General features: G+C 39.3%; 1 protein-coding gene and 1 non-coding gene across 2 annotated transcripts in view; one reads left to right on the top strand and one right to left on the bottom strand.

Annotated features, from left to right (window-relative positions):
• The first annotated feature begins 11,351 nt into the window (after positions 1-11,351).
• COPB2 (coatomer protein complex subunit beta 2) overlaps positions 11,352-18,481 on the top strand; it is a 36,482-nt gene continuing 29,352 nt past the window's right edge. The window contains exons 1-2 of the mRNA XM_010366755.2: positions 11,352-11,535; positions 17,631-17,768. Of these exons, the coding sequence (XP_010365057.1) occupies positions 11,533-11,535; positions 17,631-17,768 (141 nt within the window). The 5' untranslated portion in view covers positions 11,352-11,532. The remainder of the gene's footprint in view (positions 11,536-17,630; positions 17,769-18,481) is intronic.
• On the bottom strand, positions 12,771-12,879 carry LOC115892064. The gene has a single exon (XR_004051961.1). It is a non-coding gene; the product is annotated as a U6 spliceosomal RNA (small nuclear RNA).

Raw genomic sequence — 18,481 nt, 5'->3', positions numbered from 1 at the left:
AACATTCGCAAATCAATAAACATAATCCAGCATATAAACAGAACCAAAGTCAAGAACCACATGATTATCTCAATAGATGCAGAAAAGGCTTTTGACAAAATTCAACAGCCCTTCATGCTAAAAACGCTCAATAAATTCGGTATTGATGGAACGTACCTCAAAATAATAAGAGCTATTTATGACAAACCCACAGCCAATATCATACTGAATGGGCAAAAACTGGAAAAATTCCCTTTGAAAACTGGTACAAGACAGGGATGCCCTCTCTCACCACTCCTATTCAACACAGTGTTGGAAGTTCTGGCTAGGGCAATCAGGCAAGAGAAAGAAATCAAGGGTATTCAGTTAGGAAAAGATGAAGTCAAATTGTCCCTGTTTGCAGATGACATGATTGTATATTTAGAAAACCCCATCGTCTCAGCCCAAAATCTCCTCAAGCTGATAAGCAACTTCAGCAAAGTCTCAGGATACAAAATTAATGTGCAAAAATCACAAGCATTCTTATACACCAGTAACAGACAAGCAGAGAGCCAAATCAGGAATGAACTTCCATTCACAGTTGCTTCAAAGAGAATAAAATACCTAGGAATCCAACTTACAAGGGATGTAAAGGACCACTTCAAGGAGAACTACAAACCACTGCTCAGTGAAATAAAAGAGGACACAAACAAATGGAAGAACATACCATGCTCATGGATAGGAAGAATCAATATTGTGAAAATGGCCATACTGCCCAAGGTTATTTATAGATTCAATGCCATCCCCATCAAGCTACCAATGAGTTTCTTCACAGAATTGGAAAAAACTGCTTTAAAGTTCATATGGAACCAAAAAAAAAGCCCGCATTGTCAAGACAATCCTAAGTCAAAAGGACAAAGCTGGAGGCGTCACGCTACCTGACTTCAAACTATACTACAAGTCTACAGTAACCAAAACAGCATGGTACTGGTACCAAAACAGAGATATAGACCAATGGAACAGAACAGAGTCCTCAGAAATAATACCACACATCTACAGCCATCTGATCTTTGACAAACCTGAGAGAAACAAGAAATGGGGAAAGGATTCCCTATTTAATAAATGGTGCTGGGAAAATTGGCTAGCCATAAGTAGAAAGCTGAAACTGGATCCTTTCCTTACCCCTTATACGAAGATTAATTCAAGATGGATTAGAGACTTAACTGTTAGACCTAATACCATAAAAACCCTAGAAGAAAATCTAGGTAGTACCATTCAGGACATAGGCATGGGCAAGGACTTCATGTCTAAAACACCAAGAGCAATGGCAGCAAAAGCCAAAATTGACAAATGGGATCTAATTAAACTAAAGAGCTTCTGCACAGCAAAAGAAACTACCATCAGAGTGAACAGGCCACCTACAGAATGGGAGAAAATTTTTGCAATCTACTCATCTGACAAAGGGCTAATATCCAGAATCTACAAAGAACTCAAACAAATATACAAGAAAAAAACAAACAACCCCATCAAAAAGTGGGCAAAGGATATGAACAGACATTTCTCAAAAGAAGACGTTCATACAGCCAACAGACACATGAAAAAATGCTCATCATCACTCGCCATCAGAGAAATGCAAATCAAAACCACAATGAGATACCATCTCACACCAGTTAGAATGGCAATCATTAAAAAATCAGGAAACAACAGTTGTTGGAGAGGATGTGGAGAAACAGGAACACTTTTACACTGTTGGTGGGATTGTAAACTAGTTCAACCATTATGGAAAACAGTATGGCAATTCCTCAAGGATCTAGAACTAGATGTACCATATGACCCAGCCATCCCACTACTGGGTATATACCCAAAGGATTATAAATTATTCTACTACAAAGACACATGCACACATATGTTTATTGCAGCACTATTCACAATAGCAAAGACTTGGAATCAACCCAAATGTCCATCTGTGACAGACTGGATTAAGAAAATGTGGCACATATACACCATGGAATACTATGCAGCCATAAAAAAGGATGAGTTTGCGTCCTTTGTAGGGACATGGATGCAGCTGGAAACCATCATTCTTAGCAAACTGTCACAAGAAGAGAAAACCAAACACCGCATGTTCTCACTCATAGGTGGGAACTGAACAATGAGATCACTTGGACTCAGGAAGGGGAACATCACACACTGGGGCCTATCATGGGGAGGGGGGAGGGGGGGAGGGATTGCATTGGGGAGTTATACATGATATAAATGATGAATTGATGGGTGCTGACGAGTTGATGGGTGCAGCACACCAACATGGCACAAATATACATATGTAACAAACCTGCACGTTATGCACATGTACCCTAGAACTTAAAGTATAATTAAAAAAAAAAAAAAAACCCTCAGAAGCATCTGTCAATACTGCTGTAGTCACTACTGGCCAAACGGATACTAATCACGACCTGGGGCCCACAGAAACTTGAGGGTCTTATTGGGTACTCTTCCGAAATTAATACACATGCAAATTAAATCACAGACCTAAATTTGCCTCTCTTACCCCTCAACCTGAGAGGATTGCAGGAAAACCTGCCTTGGTACTAAGCAAAGAAGAAGAAGAAAAAAAAGGAACAAAATGTCCTTGAGAAGCTGTGGCCATAGACCAAATTCTTATGACTTTGTACCATGGGTACACTTAGCCTGGGTGAGCCAGACTTTAAGCCATGCATGTGCTGTGAGAAGATCTCAACTGTTGTCCCCACGTGCCTGGCAAAAACAAAATAAAGCCTTTCTAGAGGAGGATACACCCAAACTAGGTTTCAGAGTATCCCCCCAAATAAATTGAGGACAATTGCCAGTTACCTAGTCAAAGATAACCAACAACCACGGGAATACAAACCAGCAAAATGACGGAGAGAAGGAATAGATCCACACAGGCTTCAGCTATTAGACCTACGTTAAAAAACAATTATGCTTACGATGTTTATAGAAATGAATGGCAACCTTGAATTTAACCATAGTAGACTATAAAAAGTCACATATCATGTCTGAAAAGAAATGAAATTAGAAACAAAAACATAGTAACTGAAATAAAAATTCAACAATCATATTTGCAACATATTGCCAATACCTGTATAACAGAGAAATAATGAACTGGAGGGTCGGTTGAGGAGGTGGGGTCAGAAGATCATGTATAGAATGCAGTACTGAGAGGAAAAAAATAACCACATACAGAAGATGTGGAGAAGATAGGAGAACATAATACAAAGTTCTAACATTGGCATGCCAGGAAGCAGTGGATAAGCGAATAGGGTAGAGCTTGAGAAATGTTTGTAACTGATAAGACACCAATTCACAGATTTAAGACTCAGTCAATTCCATGCAGAAAAGAAACTCATGCTTAGACAACTGGTTATGAAAGTGCAGAAACCTAAGATAAAGAGAAAATCTTAAAACAGTCAAAGAGAAAATTCTCTTCAAAGGAGCAACTAACAATAGGCTGCTTAACAGCGTGTCAGAAAAGGGTAGACTGATACAGGTTTAATGTGGTCAAAGAAAATTAGTGCTAACCTAGAATTTACAACAACAACAAAGAGTATCATTCAAGAACAAATTTGGTCCTGTTCTTAGTCTGTGATCCCCTATAAAGTTCCAGACACTCTGGAGAGGCTTGAAAAATCAACGCTGCTTACATTTTAACAGTAATGGATAAGGTCATAAGTTAATCAGAACCATGTTTGAGAAAGTTGTAGAACAAGGCCCTGCTATGGCACACAGAGTTAGTGAAAAGGGGTGAGAGGGTACCTGAGAGGTGGGAGGTGGCTGACAGAGACCACCCAGCCCTACCTTAAAATCTTCCCTGCTGTGAATATAGCTTGTTGGTGGAAAATACCTGCTTTCTCCTCTTCACTCCTCATCATTTGGTACATCAAGGACCAGTTTCTTATTCCTTATCCCTTACCGGCAGGGTTGACATTCAAAATATTTAATAATGCTAAGTACCAGTACACATCAATCAGAAAAGACACCTAATGTAAGTCCAGATCCTGACTGCTGCACAGGATCAAGTTCCTGGGAGCCCCCTGCGGTATAAATTGTTAAACACTTTAGTGGCTGGATTGTGGAAAAGCCCCGTGGGAGGAACCTGATCAGCTAGGATAATGCAGATATTCAAGTCAGAGGCTATTTAGCAACAAGTATTTCCTTATTTTAATACACATATTGGTAATACTAGTACATACTGAATAATGAGCCCTGTTTACAGCCCTTCCACCAGGATCCTTAACAGCTCTCAACCTTCTGCTCCCGCATCATCTGCCTTATGATTCCCCTTTCAACTTTAAACCTTTCAATAATGCTGCTTTCTTGTCTACTTCTACCAGGAATATCCCTTACCATAAAATCCATTTTTTTCTCAGAACCTAGTTCTCAGTTCCCTTGAAACTCTGAGACAGAAATTGCATATTCTCTTTTGGTGGACTGTTCATTCCTGAATATGACTGTATCATTTCGTTTCACCCTAGTAGGCTTTATAAAATGAGAATCTAGATTTATGCAGAAAATAAGAGGTATTTCTTTGCTGTCGTCAGATTTAAAATAAACTTTCTTCAAAATGGCAAGTTCCTTTGGTACATTTTATGTTTGCTTAAAATAACTCTGTCTCTGGCTGGGCATGGTGGCTCACGCCTGTAATCTCAGCACTTTGGGAGGCTGAGGTGGGCGGATCACAAGGTCAGGAGTTCGAGAGCAGCCTGGCCAATATGGTGAAACCCCATCTCTACTAAAAATATAAAAAAAATTAGCCGGGCATAGTGGCACACGCCTGTAGTCCCAGCTACTTGGGAGGCTGAGGCAGGAGAATTGCTTGAACCTGGGAGGCAGAGGTTGCAGTGAGCCAAGATCGTGCCACTGCACTCCAGCCTGGGTGACAGAGCGAGACTCCATCTCAAAACATAAATAAATAAATAAATAAATAAATAAATAAATAAATGACTTTGTTTATTACACAGTATATATTTATAATAGAAAAATAGAAAATACAAATAAAATCACTTGTAATCTACTTCTTTCAGATATTTACTTTATTTATGTCTGTTCATCTATATGTATGTATATAAAGTCAATGTTACACTTTATATATAAACCCTTTTAGGATAAAGTTATATCTACATTCATTGTCAGTATCAGATGTACCAAAGTATGGCCATATTTAGTTAAAGAAACAATTTCTTCTTCCTAGAAACAATAGCTTTATTTGGATTTTAGTGAATATATCAAACACTATCAATGTGAAGTTGCTTTGACATCAAACGAAAAGTCCTGTCGTAGTGCCACTCAATATGTTTTGGATTATCATCTTCAGATACAAAAGCATATCATGAGTTCAAAGCCCAGTGAATTCATTTTTAAACCTTGGGACTTGGAGTACATTTGACTTTAAATTCAGTAATGCCCTGAGATCAACTTGAACTGACAAATTCTTTAGAAGAAAGAGGAATAAAGCAATTTGATGAAAATTGCACTGTGCAGTCCCTTGTCACTCCAGATATTTCACTTTTACATTAAATTTTTTTCAATTAAAGATAACTGCTATATGCCATATATTCAGGCTATTCATCATTATTATTCATTTATTTATATTCAGCACTGTCATTTCCAAGGACATAATTCTTAAGGAAACGTAATTACTCTAAACCTATCTACTTGCTTATATAAAACTTTGTGAAACCTTTTTCCTAGAAAGAAAGTTAAACATTGGTTGAGAGAATGTTCACCTGGGACCTGTACATACCAGGCACACTTGGGCCTCTATTCCTTGTCCCCTCATGCCTACCAGGCTCCCTGTCCTGAGCCCCAGGAGCCTCAGGTTTGTAGAGCATTGTTCCAAGCATAACGAAATCTCAACAAAAATTTGCTGATGGAAGGTGGCTTCCAGAGAAAAAGAACAACGCATGCTATGAAACATGTGGGAAACACTACCACACTGGCACATGAATTAAGTAAAGACAAATGCCCATTAAAACATCCTGCAGCCACTCCCCTCATCCACTTCATTTGACAAGAACGTAGAATCACAGACTCAAAAGCATAAAAAAGCTTACAACAGGAAGAGACTTTGGAATTAACGCTGTCCATTATTTTGTAGGTAATAAAACTAAGACCCAGAGATTCACTTCACTTGACAACCCTGGGGCAAAGAAGTACCCAGAGCCTACCGGTCATGACTTACCATGGGGTCTGTACCCCTGAGTGAAGAGTGGGGTACAGAACGAATCCACAGGTGGAGCACTTTGAGGGTCACTAACTGACAAACTCCCCAAAGTCTACTGCCATATTTGCAATGTCTAGCAATTCCCATCTATGAAATCACCTCCTTTGTTTCATGCAAAGCTCACTTTAAACTTTGACTCCTCTAAAAATGTTCATTATAAAAACATAAGGTTAATGTAATTTTTTAAGGTAAAATTACACATAAGTCAAACACATTACTAATAATCTGGATTTTTACACTTTTAGGTAAAGAAAAGTTAACATCCTCTGCATCTGGAATCCTACATCAAACTCCCATGGAGTAAATTTAACAAATTTAAAATGTTTAGAAGGTAGTCACATGAAGCGTACAGCACGTTGTGATTGGCCAATGCTTTTGCAATCAGTCCAACATTTGCCTCTAAGTGTTGGGCAACCACAAACTCCATTTTTCTTGGAAGACAGTTCAGTGGTTCTCCAACTCAATTTAGTCTGCTGCTGGCTGCTATTTGACTATGTAGTCAAAACTTTCGCTTTCATTCACCTCATATGGAAATCCAGCTGATAATCTTAACATTTCCTCTAATAGGAAAAGTAACTGACATGTGATGATATATCAGTAATGGAGCATGAAGATGACCCTACTTTACATTCTTAAATGGTTCCCCAGAGCCTACAGGATAAAGTCCAGACTCCTTTAACTGGCTATCATGAATCTTCAGAATCTGAATCTCATTTATCTTTCTAGTACCATTTATCAATCCTCCCCCTTCTTACTGTCCAGCCCAGGCATGCTAAACTATTCTTAGCTCTCTGGAAAAGTCAAATGCTCTAGATATACTCTCTTGCCATTTGCCTGGCTGGTTCTTACTCACACCGCAAAGGTCCATTTAGTGGTCTGCATCCATTTGGAGCCCCATCATAATGAAATCAAGCACACCCTAAATGCAGGAACAGTCAATTCACTTACAGTGAGACACATCTCACATCAACATTTGGCTTTCTTCACTAATCTCTTGGTAAAATAGTTTATACTCATGGCTTCCACTTTTTTTTTTTTTAATCATCCAATAATTTCTAAACTGTTTGTAAACTTGCCTCCCCTAGCATTACTCAACTTTTTTGAAGGCTACTAGTGTCCTCATAATCATTTATTTCATTGGCAATAGTTTTTGCAAATACTAAGCCTCCTTAAATTCTCTAAAGCTATCAAGATGCTAGTCACTCAGTTACATTTTCCCTTTCTTTTCCTTCTGTGACATGCAGTTATTCTGGGTCTCTTATTCTGATTGTTCCTGCACTGACTCTACTTCTTTTTCTTTCTCTTTCTCTTTCTTTCTTTCTCTTTCTCTGATTGTTCCTTCATCGGCTCCACTATCATTCACTGGCTCCACGTCTTCCTCTGGTTAAAGATATTCTTCTGGGTTCATTAGATTAAAAACGTCAGCAATAGGATGCCTCCTACTCCCTCAATTCAACAAACCCATTTGTGTATCCAGTTGATTCTAGCTTCTCAGGGAAAAAAGGAGAAATTACAATCCAGTAAAAAAGGTGTTAGTATCATTAAATATGACTTAGGTTCCTTTCTCAGGTCTGTCATTCATGAGCAATGTGGCATGAGGTATACTACTTAACCAATTTAGGCCTCAGTTTTTCATCTATAAATTGGAGAAAATAATGCCTATCTTTTAGTATTACTTTATGAATTGCAATACGCAAAGTACATATTCCAACGGCAGGTAGGTACATAGTGGGCATTTAATAAAAGTTTTTCATTATTACTGTTATTTCCATACTCACTTCCACCAAACTTGTATAGTTTAACTTCTTTTAATGTGTCATACACATCAACAAAAGACAAATCATCTAGAGTACAGATATAAACAGGTTTCCTTTCTGGCCCAATAAGTCTCAACTGCTTGATTCAAAGCTCAATTCCTCCTGATTTAAAAAGCTTCAGGTTCTAGCTCCAATCTTCCTCTTCAACCTTCTGCCTCACTGTTCTTCTAAGTGAATACCATTCTCCAAATAAATTGGACCTTTTTTGGTTCTTAAACATGCTGTATACTCTTCACCTCAAAGTCCACCTCAGATTCTATCTGCTTTATGAAATTTCTCTCCCCAGCTGGATATTTGATCTTCAGAGTATTTTACTGGCACTTCTCTCAGAGGGTACTCATATTCTGCCTGGTATTCAGTAATTTGTGCATAAATAACCTTTCCTGCTTATAGATTGTAGTCCCTTTGAAGGGAGAAACTAGGTTCGTATTCATGCTAGTACTTACCACTTAGCTAAGTGATGACACGTGTATATTTAAAAATAATAAACAAGGCTGGATGTCATGGCTCACGCCTGTAATCCCAGCACTTTGGGAGGCCTAGGCAGGCAGATCACCTGGGGTAAGGAGTTCGAGACCAGCCTAGCCAACATGGCGAAATCCCATCTCTTCTAAAACTACAAAAATAAGCCGGGCGTGGTGGCATGCACCTGCAGTCTCAGCTACTGGGGAGACTGAGGCAGGGGAATCGCTTGAACCCGGGAGGTGGAGGTTGCAGTTAGCCGAGATGGCGCCACTGCACTCCAGCCTGGGTGAAAGTGTGAGACTCCATCTCAAGATAAATAAATAAATACAAATAAGCTAAAATAATAAACAAAAAACCCTGACTCTTTCTCAAGGAATTATTTTCATTTCCTCAACTTCTTATGAAGAGGTAGGAGTAGGGTGGGAAGGGAAGGCTGTATATAGGGTACTTACAGAGGCACTGCAACCTGAATTCCCACTTGGAATTCTCCCAGCCGCCACAAAAAGGCAGGGCTGAAACAGCCATAATAGAAATTGACCAGGTAAGACTTTAAGATCTGTTAATCAATTGCAGTCAACCTCTTGGGAAACCCTTTACCAATCTGCTAAGCTTGTCTATATTTCTTTTCTTCCCAACAGTTATTTTTCCTAACCTTCCAGTCTCCTCCAAACTGAGTAAAAAAAAATTTTAATTTAAACCCACAGTCGAACATACAGTGAAATACACGCGCATACTTAATGCTATGTATTAGTTCCTATTCGAGAATTTTATTTCTTTAAAATGTATTTCAACCAAAATCCAACACCAAATTCTATGGGTAACATCGTAAGGCAGCATCTCGTATAGTGCTTTGTATATAGTACACATTCAGTATGTAATGGTTAAAAGAGTGAATTTACAGTCTACAATTGCAGGACTTAATTTTGGCTAATTGCAGTGGAAAAAATGAGAAAAGATATAGTCCAAGTAAGAATGACACTGGGGGGTTCAGGCCCACAACACTAGCTAGGTAGACCCTTAGGTGCCCAGTGATATACAAAGATTTAAGTATTCCCAGCTGAGCCCCTTGACAATAGAGATACATCATTTTATTTTGTATTACTTAGTACTGTGCCAAATCCAAAAATACTCTCTCGAGTGCAAGAGTATCCAGGAATTAGAAATATTGAAAGCTCCATTATCCAAGCAAATTAGGTATAGTTCTCATAATTTTTTCAACTCAGGATCCTCAGTCACTCCACAGAGTAAGCAAAGTATGCAATTATTAGAATTATTAGTCTCGATTTACATAAGATCACACTGCTGGCACTAAACTCCAGTTCCAGACTCTTTTTTCCACTACTGAATGCCATAGAAACATAAAAAAAGAAAAAAATGGAAAGATCTTTAGAAACCATGCAGCTGGATGTTTTTTTAAGATGATGAAAACTGAGGCCCATGAAGACAGTCACATTAGCTCAAGGCTCCTATTAAAGCCAAATAATTTCGTGCAAAATCATCTCCCTCTGATTATCATTATCTACACACCCACACATATATATAATTTTTCTTTTTGCCTTTCTAAAAATCTGCAGGTCTGAAAAGACTTTACGATTTCTCTTAAAGATACACGTTTGTACGTGCAACCAGAGGGCACGTTTTATACGGTCCACGTTTTCTTAAAAAAAAAAAAAAAAAAAAGGAAATAGAGGGAGTGTGAAGTGTGCGTGATAGGCAAATGTTCTCGAACTTTATTGTGTAGTGTAACCCCTATGGCACAGGCCCTTAGAATTTAGCCACATTAATGAACAGATATTTTTATGTAGTAGAAAGAGCACAAACTTTGAGGTTTTTTGTTTTGAGACAGAGTCTTGCTCTGTTGCCCAGGCTGGAGTGCAGTGGCGCGACCTCAGCTCACTGCAGCCTCCACCTCCTAGGTTCTAAGCAATTCTCCTGTCTCAGCCTCTGGAATAGCTTGGATTACAGGCGCCTGCCACCACGCCTGGCTAATTTTGTATTTTTAGTAGAGACGAGGTTTCACTATGTTGGCAGGCTGGTCTCGAACTCCTGACCTCAGGTGATACACCCGTTTCGGCCTCCCAAAGTGCTGGTTTTCCAGGCGTAAGTCACCGCGCCCAGCTCAACTCTGAGGTTTTATCTACCACTTACTGTGCAGTCTTGGCTAAAACACTTCTTTGAGCCTGAGTTTCCTCATCATTAAACCGAGATAATTCAGGTTTGATGTGAAGATTTGAGAGGAAAGTATGTCTGGCACACTGCTGAAGATCGATAAATATTTGTTGAATGAATAACACAGCCAGCCGATGCTCAACACAAGACATACACAAACACACACACACACACGGTTAGGTAGTTGCCGTCTCCCAGGGAGCTCCAGAAGTGGAAGCTCTCAGCCCTCCCTCTGACTTCAGAAGCCTGGAGCTCAGCCCGCAGCCCAGCGCGTCTCTTCTCAGCTTTAATCAGTGACCGGGGCAGGGCCTGCAGAGAACTAACTCTCTGGGCCTCACAACAAGCCCCCAGAACACACTGGACTTAAGAGTCTCGTTACGCCTTCTCCGTCGCCGTTCCCCGCCCTCAGGGCCAGAGTCCGAGGAAGCCCGATAGCGGTTCTCGGCCCCTGAAACACAACTCCAGCACCGGGGAGCTTGCCCTGCAGTTAGCGTCCAGCGGGGATTAGGCCCTTCGTTTTCCTCATCGTTTCAATCTCTAATCTTCTGGTCGGAGTCCAAGCTTAGCATCACCAGGACACGGCCCTTGGTGGTCTACGCCACACCCCTCGCTTCCCGGCGGCCTCAGGTCCATTACCAGCGGTCTGGAAGGCCACGTTGCCTAGGAAACTGGGGCGGGTCTTGGGAAAGGATGTGTCTGCGCGCCGTTTGCGCAGGCGCTTCGGCCCTGGCCTCTGACTATCGCGAGAATCGGCTCCCGGAAGTTCCACGTCAGTCAGTCTGACGGTCAGAGGCTCGGTGGGTTTCTCTCAGGGCCTGCGTAGCCAGTAACAAACGAGGTGCCAGGGATCGAACCGACACAGCCATGGTAGGTCCAGACCCCGTAGAAGGGAGCGGGGTCCCATAGGTTACGGCCGATTCCTGGAGCTTCTGGACTGAGGGCCGCGGTAAGCAGTGGTCTGGGCTCCCGCTGCGGCAGCCGCCTCCGGCCTTGCAGGGTCTTGGTCCAGTTTGATTCCAGGAAGGGAGAAGGCGGTGGGGCCCAGGGGACTGGGGTGGTTTGGGGAGGCAACGCCTGCTAGTGAGGGGTTCTGTCTCCTCTGGCGCTTGTGGCGCTTGCCAGAGCTCCTGCAGTCTGCAGCGGGGTCGGTGGTGTAGGGAAATACAGAGGCCGAATATGTTGAACTCCGTAGGAGGCTTTTGGTAAAACTAAAGTTTCCTTTTAAAACGGTGGTAGTTAATCTGCACTCCTGTTGGGCTTATTCCGGGAATAGTGTGTGCTGGCTACAAGCTGTAAACAAGCAGAGAAGCCAAAAACAAATGTATATGGAGTCAAAAATGGAATTTCAAATGCTTTGGTATCTCAGCTCTTAGGTTTCTAAGGGGAGAAGGGTTGGGAGGAAGGGGGTGCTGTTTATAACGCTGGCTGGTGTGCTTTCATGCATTTGAAAATACAGTGACTGGTAAGAATAGTAATTGTTAGAGCACTCTGTTATTATCACCATAACCCTAAAAAATGCCCTGGAATAGTTTGCACAAGAGTGTTATAATAATAAGGAAGGAAAGCAATAGTGTAAGAATATCTTCCGTCTCTATTGAAAATACAAAAAAAAAAAAAAAAAAATTATCCGGGCTTGGTGGCACGCGCCTGTAGTCCCAGCTACTCGGGAGGCTGAGGCAGGAGATTCGCTTGAACCTGGGAGGCGGAGGTTGCAGTGAGCCGAGATCGCACCACTGCACTCTAGCCTGGGACAGAGCGAGACTCCGTCTCAAAAAAAAAAAAAGAAAAGAAAATATTTTACATTTAAATGTTTTTCTGCCTTTAAGAAAAACTTGTTATGAAGCACAGAATCAAACATTTTGGAGCTTGAAGACGCTAGGGATTAAGTCCCTCATCTTCAGTTTAAAATTTTTTTTTAAATTATGTTTCTACAAGGTTAATTGTGGCAAAGTTGGAACTAGAAACAGAAGAAAAATTTAGGAATACTCCCAGAGAAAATGCACAGAGAAACAAATATTTTTGCATAAAATTTAGTGCACTCATTCACAGACCCCGCCCCTCTCATTCCATGGACTTTTTTTTTTTTTTAATTTCGTTTTATAAAAAATATGGAACCCTTCATGGATTTGCGTCTCATCATTGTGCAGGGGCCACGCTCATCTTCTCTCTGTATCCTTCCAATGTTAGTGTATATGCTGCTGAAGCTAGCACCATCCGTGGACTCTCTTAGGCACCCGGGTTACAGTCCCTGAACTGAACAAACCTCAAGCCTCTTAATTACAGCACTTCATATTACTAACTACCTGCTCTAGTTTGGGTCTGCTGTGGTTGCAGTAATGGATGTTTTTGAAAAAGGCTCTTGGATCTGCCTAATTTCATTTTCTTTTGCCATCTTTACATTTACCAGTGTAATTATATAATGAAATATTGCCTTCATTCTTTAATATATTTTAAATCCTTTGTGGAAAATATAAAATGTGAATTTATTCATTTGTACATTTACCATAGAGTATTTGCTATGTGCCATGCACTTTGCTAAACATGGTTGCCTAATTCTCACAGCAGCTGGGAGATAGAGTTATATGTTTGTGAAGTGGTTACTGTAGGTCAGGCACTGCTCTAACTGGTTAACTCTGAATTTAATTCTTACAGCACTAAGAGGTAGATAATAATAATATTTCTGTTTTGCATAAGTCAAACTTGAAAGAGCTTAAGTAAATTTGCCCACTATTGCACATCTGAAATAAGTGGTGGAACTGAAATTTAAATCCATCGTGACACTCTAGTTTTATGTTATGGTATTGTCTTTAAACCCCCATACTCAAATATATAAGGTGGTCTGGAGATAAAGACATGTATAAGCAATGACCCTGGCTTTAAGGAAGATCTACTCTAGAAAGCAAGAAAAGGTGTGTACACAAGTGTACCATGAACAGTTAAAATGAAATCCTGTAGGATTCCCTAGGAAAGAATGCTTCAGGCTAGGGTAACTAGAAAGGTCTTACTGGTGGCAGTGGCATTTAAGCTGAGTCCTGAATGCATCCAGCTTTTGGAAGATGGAGGGAAACATTTAGAGTTGAGGATACAGTGTGAGCATCCTAATCATCTTTGTCCCAAAGTACCTAGTACATTGTCTTATTCAAGATAGTTACTTAACTATTGGGAGAAATACTATCACAAGAACCCTTGCCTGTTCCTTTTTTTTTTTTTTTTTTTTTTTTTTTTGAGACGATCTCACTCTGTCGCCCAGGCTGGAGTGCAGTGGTGCAGTCTTGGCTCACTGCAACCTCCACCTCCCAGGTTCAAGCGATTCTCCAGCCTCAGCCTCCCGATTAGCTGGGAATGCAGGCCTGCCACCGCGTCTGGCTAATTTTTTTTCTTTTTCCTTTTTTTTTTTTTGTATTTTTAGTAGAGACGGGGTTTCACCATGTTGGCCAGGCTGGTCTCAAACTCCTGACCTCAGGTGATCTGCCTGCCTCGGCCTCCCAAAGTGCTGGGATTACAGACATGAGCCACCACGCCTGGCTGCCTGTTCTTTTTTAAACTGATATTTGTGCTTTGGGAGTATGTAGAGGTTTACTGGGGTTGCTCAGAGTTCCCTGGCCCAACTGATGGAGCATCACTTTTACTCAATAATCAATAACTTAAAATATTTTAAAGTAAAATGTTCCCAATTTGTAAGTGTCCAGTTTGCTCATTACTGGAGGAAAATTGTGAGATATGCTGGCTTATATGAAAACCCTCACCATGGTTCCTGCCTGGTACACAATAGACACTTTATGCCTATTGACTCCATAGAGATTTAAAGGGAAGTTAAAATTTATAATAGTAATTTATGGGGCAGAACTCAGAAATGGATGAAGTAAAAAGCCTTGCTTTTCTGAACTAGCAGGGAATGTGAAGATGATGATTATTTGAAAGTAGAAAATTGGGGCTGAGAGATCGAGGTGGGTGGATCACGAGGTCAGGAGAGGAGTTCGAGACCAGCCTGGCCAATATGGTGAAACCCCGTCTCTAAAAATACAAAAATTAGCTGGATGTGGTGGCAGACACCTGTATTCTCAGCTACTCTGGAGGCTGAGGCAGGAGAATTGCTTGAACCTAGGAGTCAGAGGTTGCAGTGAGCCAAGATTGTGCCAGTGCCCTCCAGCCTGGGCGACAGAGCAAGACTCTGTCTCACAAAAAAAAAAAAAAAAAAAAGAAAGAAAGAAAGTAGAAAATTGAAGAGAGGAGGGGACTGATGACAGTGAAAACATTTTTGAGGAAATTGAAGAGAAGAGCCAGAGAACTCTGATATTTTAAAGTAAGTGGTAAAGGTTGTTGCTGAAAGTGAAGGAGGTGTGGATAGAACAAGACTTGAAGTAGTCAGTGACCCAAATTTGATAACCCCAAAAAGATGAGTAAAAGTGTTGTGAGGTGTTGTCTCAGGAAATTGTCTCTGCTAGATCTTCTTTTTATATTCAAAGGTAACCTTAAATTTCTGTCCCATTCATGATCATCATAGAAGATCACAGCAATAAAGATTTGACAGTAACTCAACTTGCCAAATGAGCTTTTAGGTTGTGTTTAAGACCTGTTAAAGGGGAAATGTATTTTAAATCATCTTTTCTCAGCATGCCTCCTAGAGACAATTAAGCCCACTGCCCTAAAATATCATTGTATATAATGAATTAACTTTTCTCCTAGAATGACATTTTTTTGGAGAATGGAGAAAATAGTTGTTCAAATAATTGTCTGTTCTGTAATTCAAAGGAAGAATTTGGCTTGAAAATGCTATTATAAACTATTCATATTTCTGACTTGAGAGAATGTTTTAATTTTTGTTTTAAATTGTTCCAATTTTCAGTAAGTTTCTGTAATTTAAATCCATTGAAATATTTCAAACATTCCCATTTGACACCAAAGGCCATCATGCACAGGGATATAACCCTTATTGATCATACATTACATTACCTACCATTTACTAACATTTTTGCCAAGATAAATCTACCACTTTTCTCCAAAGAACTCGATATTATGCTTTATGGTTACTAGGAACTTATGAATAACACTTCTTCAGAATATTTCCTGATGTGACACTATTGACCTGGGCACAAAATTTTGATTTGTGAATATTTAAAATTTATTGACCGGGCGCGGTGGCTTATGCCTGTAATCCCAGCACTTTGGGAGGGCGAGGCAGGCGGATCATGTGGTCAGGAGATTGAGACCATCCTGGCTAACACAGTGAAACCCCATCTCTACTAAAAATACAAAAAATTATGCACCTGTAGTCCCAGCTATTCGGGAGGCTGAGGCAGAAGAGTCGCTTGAACCCAGGAGGCAGAGGTTTCGGTGAGCTGAGATCGGCACCACTGCACTCCAGCATGGGCGACAGAGCGAGACTCAAAAGAAAAAAAATTTTTTTTTTTTACTAGATAAATCTATGAACTAGAGGTTCTCAAAATGTGGTCTTCGATTCCTTAAGAGTCCCTAATACTCTTTTAGGAGGTCCACAAATTAAAAGTATTTTCTTAACAGTGAGACACTATTGGCACCTTTCACAATGTTGATATTTGCACTGATGGTGTAAAACTAATGGAAGGTAAAACTGCTAGTGAAGTGACACCAAATTGTACTGTTAGTATAGTCTTCATTGTTACACAGTTTTTTAAAAAGCCAGTTTCACTTAAGAATGTCATTGATGAAACAGTAAAAATTTTATTACCTCTCCACACTTGAGTATGCATCTTTTAAATTCTGTGTGGTGAAATGGGGAGTATGCATAAAGCAGTTCTACTGCATACTGAAGTATGGTGGTTGTCTCAAGGGGAAACACTTGCACCGTTTTTAAGTTGTGAGCTTTACTTGAAACAATGAGAAACTCTGCTTATTCAGACTTGAATATTTGGTAGACATTTTTTAAAAACCTGAAAGAGATTGGCTGGTCCCTGACAGTATTTGTTGCCAATGATAAAATTAGAGCTTTCAAGTGAAAGTTTGAATTTTGAAGAACTCACTGAACTTGATGGATTTCCAATGCTTAAAGGCTTATCAGTTGAAGTAGGTGGTGAAATTAGTGAATGTACTTTTTTTTATAGTATAATGATGTTGTTAGCATCTAGAAGATGTGCATAATTCAGTGAACCAGCATTTTCCAAATGACCAATGCTTAATGTTAGAAAAACATGCATGAGAGAAAGATCCATTCAAAGTATGGACTAAGCCAGTGGATTTTAATGTAACAAAGTATAAACAGCTGATTGATACGGTTTCAGATTTTACCTTTCAAGTAACCTTTAAGAAATTACCACTTCTCGAATTTCGAAGAATAACATCATATTACTTGAAAAAACTATTAAGAAATACTCCTCACTTTCCAGCTATGTGTCTGTGAGACCAGGCGTTATTTTGTATACATTAACCAAAAGAACATATCACAGCATATTGAAGGCAGAAGCAGATAGTGAGAAACCATCTGTCTTCTGTTAAGTCAGATTGTAAAGAGTTTTGCAAAAATGTAAAATATTGCCACTCTTCTCACCAAATTTTTTTGAAAACATAGTTATTTTTCATAAAAACGTTATTTTAGTTAACATGCACTGGATTTATTTTTGTTATTTGAAAATGAAGTAATATATAAATATCTTAGAGTTGTCTCAGGTTTAATTTTTAACATGGTAACATGCCAATAGATAAAACTCACATAAAGAAAAGCTCTTTGGGGTCCTCAAAGTTTTTAAGGAGAATCCTTAGAGCAAAAAGTTTGAAGACCACTGCTGTAAATCTTATAATGTTAAATATTCTGATTTTTTTGCATGTGTGAGTGAAGAAATAGGTGCTTAGACTTGAAACTGTGTCAAAAGCTTAGCGAAGTAGTAACTGAATTGTTTTGTAGGCCTATTCATGCACTGTATTTAGTTAAGATCTCAAACATATTTTATTTGGCTTAGCAATTTAATTTTTTTAATGTTTCTTTTTAGCCTCTGCGACTTGATATCAAAAGAAAGCTAACTGCTAGATCTGATCGAGTTAAGAGTGTGGATTTGCATCCTACAGAGCCATGGATGTTGGCAAGTCTTTACAATGGCAGTGTGTGTGTTTGGAATCATGAAACACAGGTAGGAATTTTTCAGGACTTTATTAGAAATAAAATATTATGTTAGACTGTGTTTATAATGAAAGAGAACAAATACTGTAACAGAATCCAGAAGCTATATGTAAACCGCTTTCTCCAGTTGGTACGAAGTATTTTAAATATGAAGGAACTAACATTTAATGAGGGGATTGTTTGTAGGAGAAACTGTCCTGGGTATGTTAGATATAATATTTAAATATGACAACTCTGACTTAGGTAGTATTAGCTCTTTTTTGAAATTGAGAAAACTGATGGCATTATAGGATCACTCGCTAAAGGATTTAATTGTTAATTTTCCATTCAGTGAATATTCTATCTTAAGAATGATATTTTTAAATTTATTTATTTTTCTTCCAAATGCCCAATGTAATGATATGCAGATAAATCTTTCATTCAGCTATATAGATTATATCAGGGAAATATTTATACTCAGCTTTTGATTATACATGCATCTTACAGATTCTCTGCCTAAATGCTTGACTCATTCTCTTTCACCTGAGTAAATAACATATCCTTCAAATTAGTTTATCTCATATTTTCTAGTCTTCCTAGACTGTATTTAAGAGTACAAAGCATATAGTTAGCACTATACCATACAGTTGTGTCTACTTATGTAGTAATTATCCTTAATGTCCAAAGTTAAGTTCTTGAAATCCAGGTGAGATTCATATTTGAGGAATTTAAAATGGCAGAATA

The sequence above is a fragment of the Rhinopithecus roxellana genome, chromosome 1 (assembly GCF_007565055.1).
Source record: "Rhinopithecus roxellana isolate Shanxi Qingling chromosome 1, ASM756505v1, whole genome shotgun sequence".
Lineage (NCBI taxonomy): Eukaryota > Metazoa > Chordata > Mammalia > Primates > Cercopithecidae > Rhinopithecus > Rhinopithecus roxellana.
Note: the sequence above shows the minus strand (reverse complement) of the source record. Positions and strands in the feature narration are given on the sequence as shown.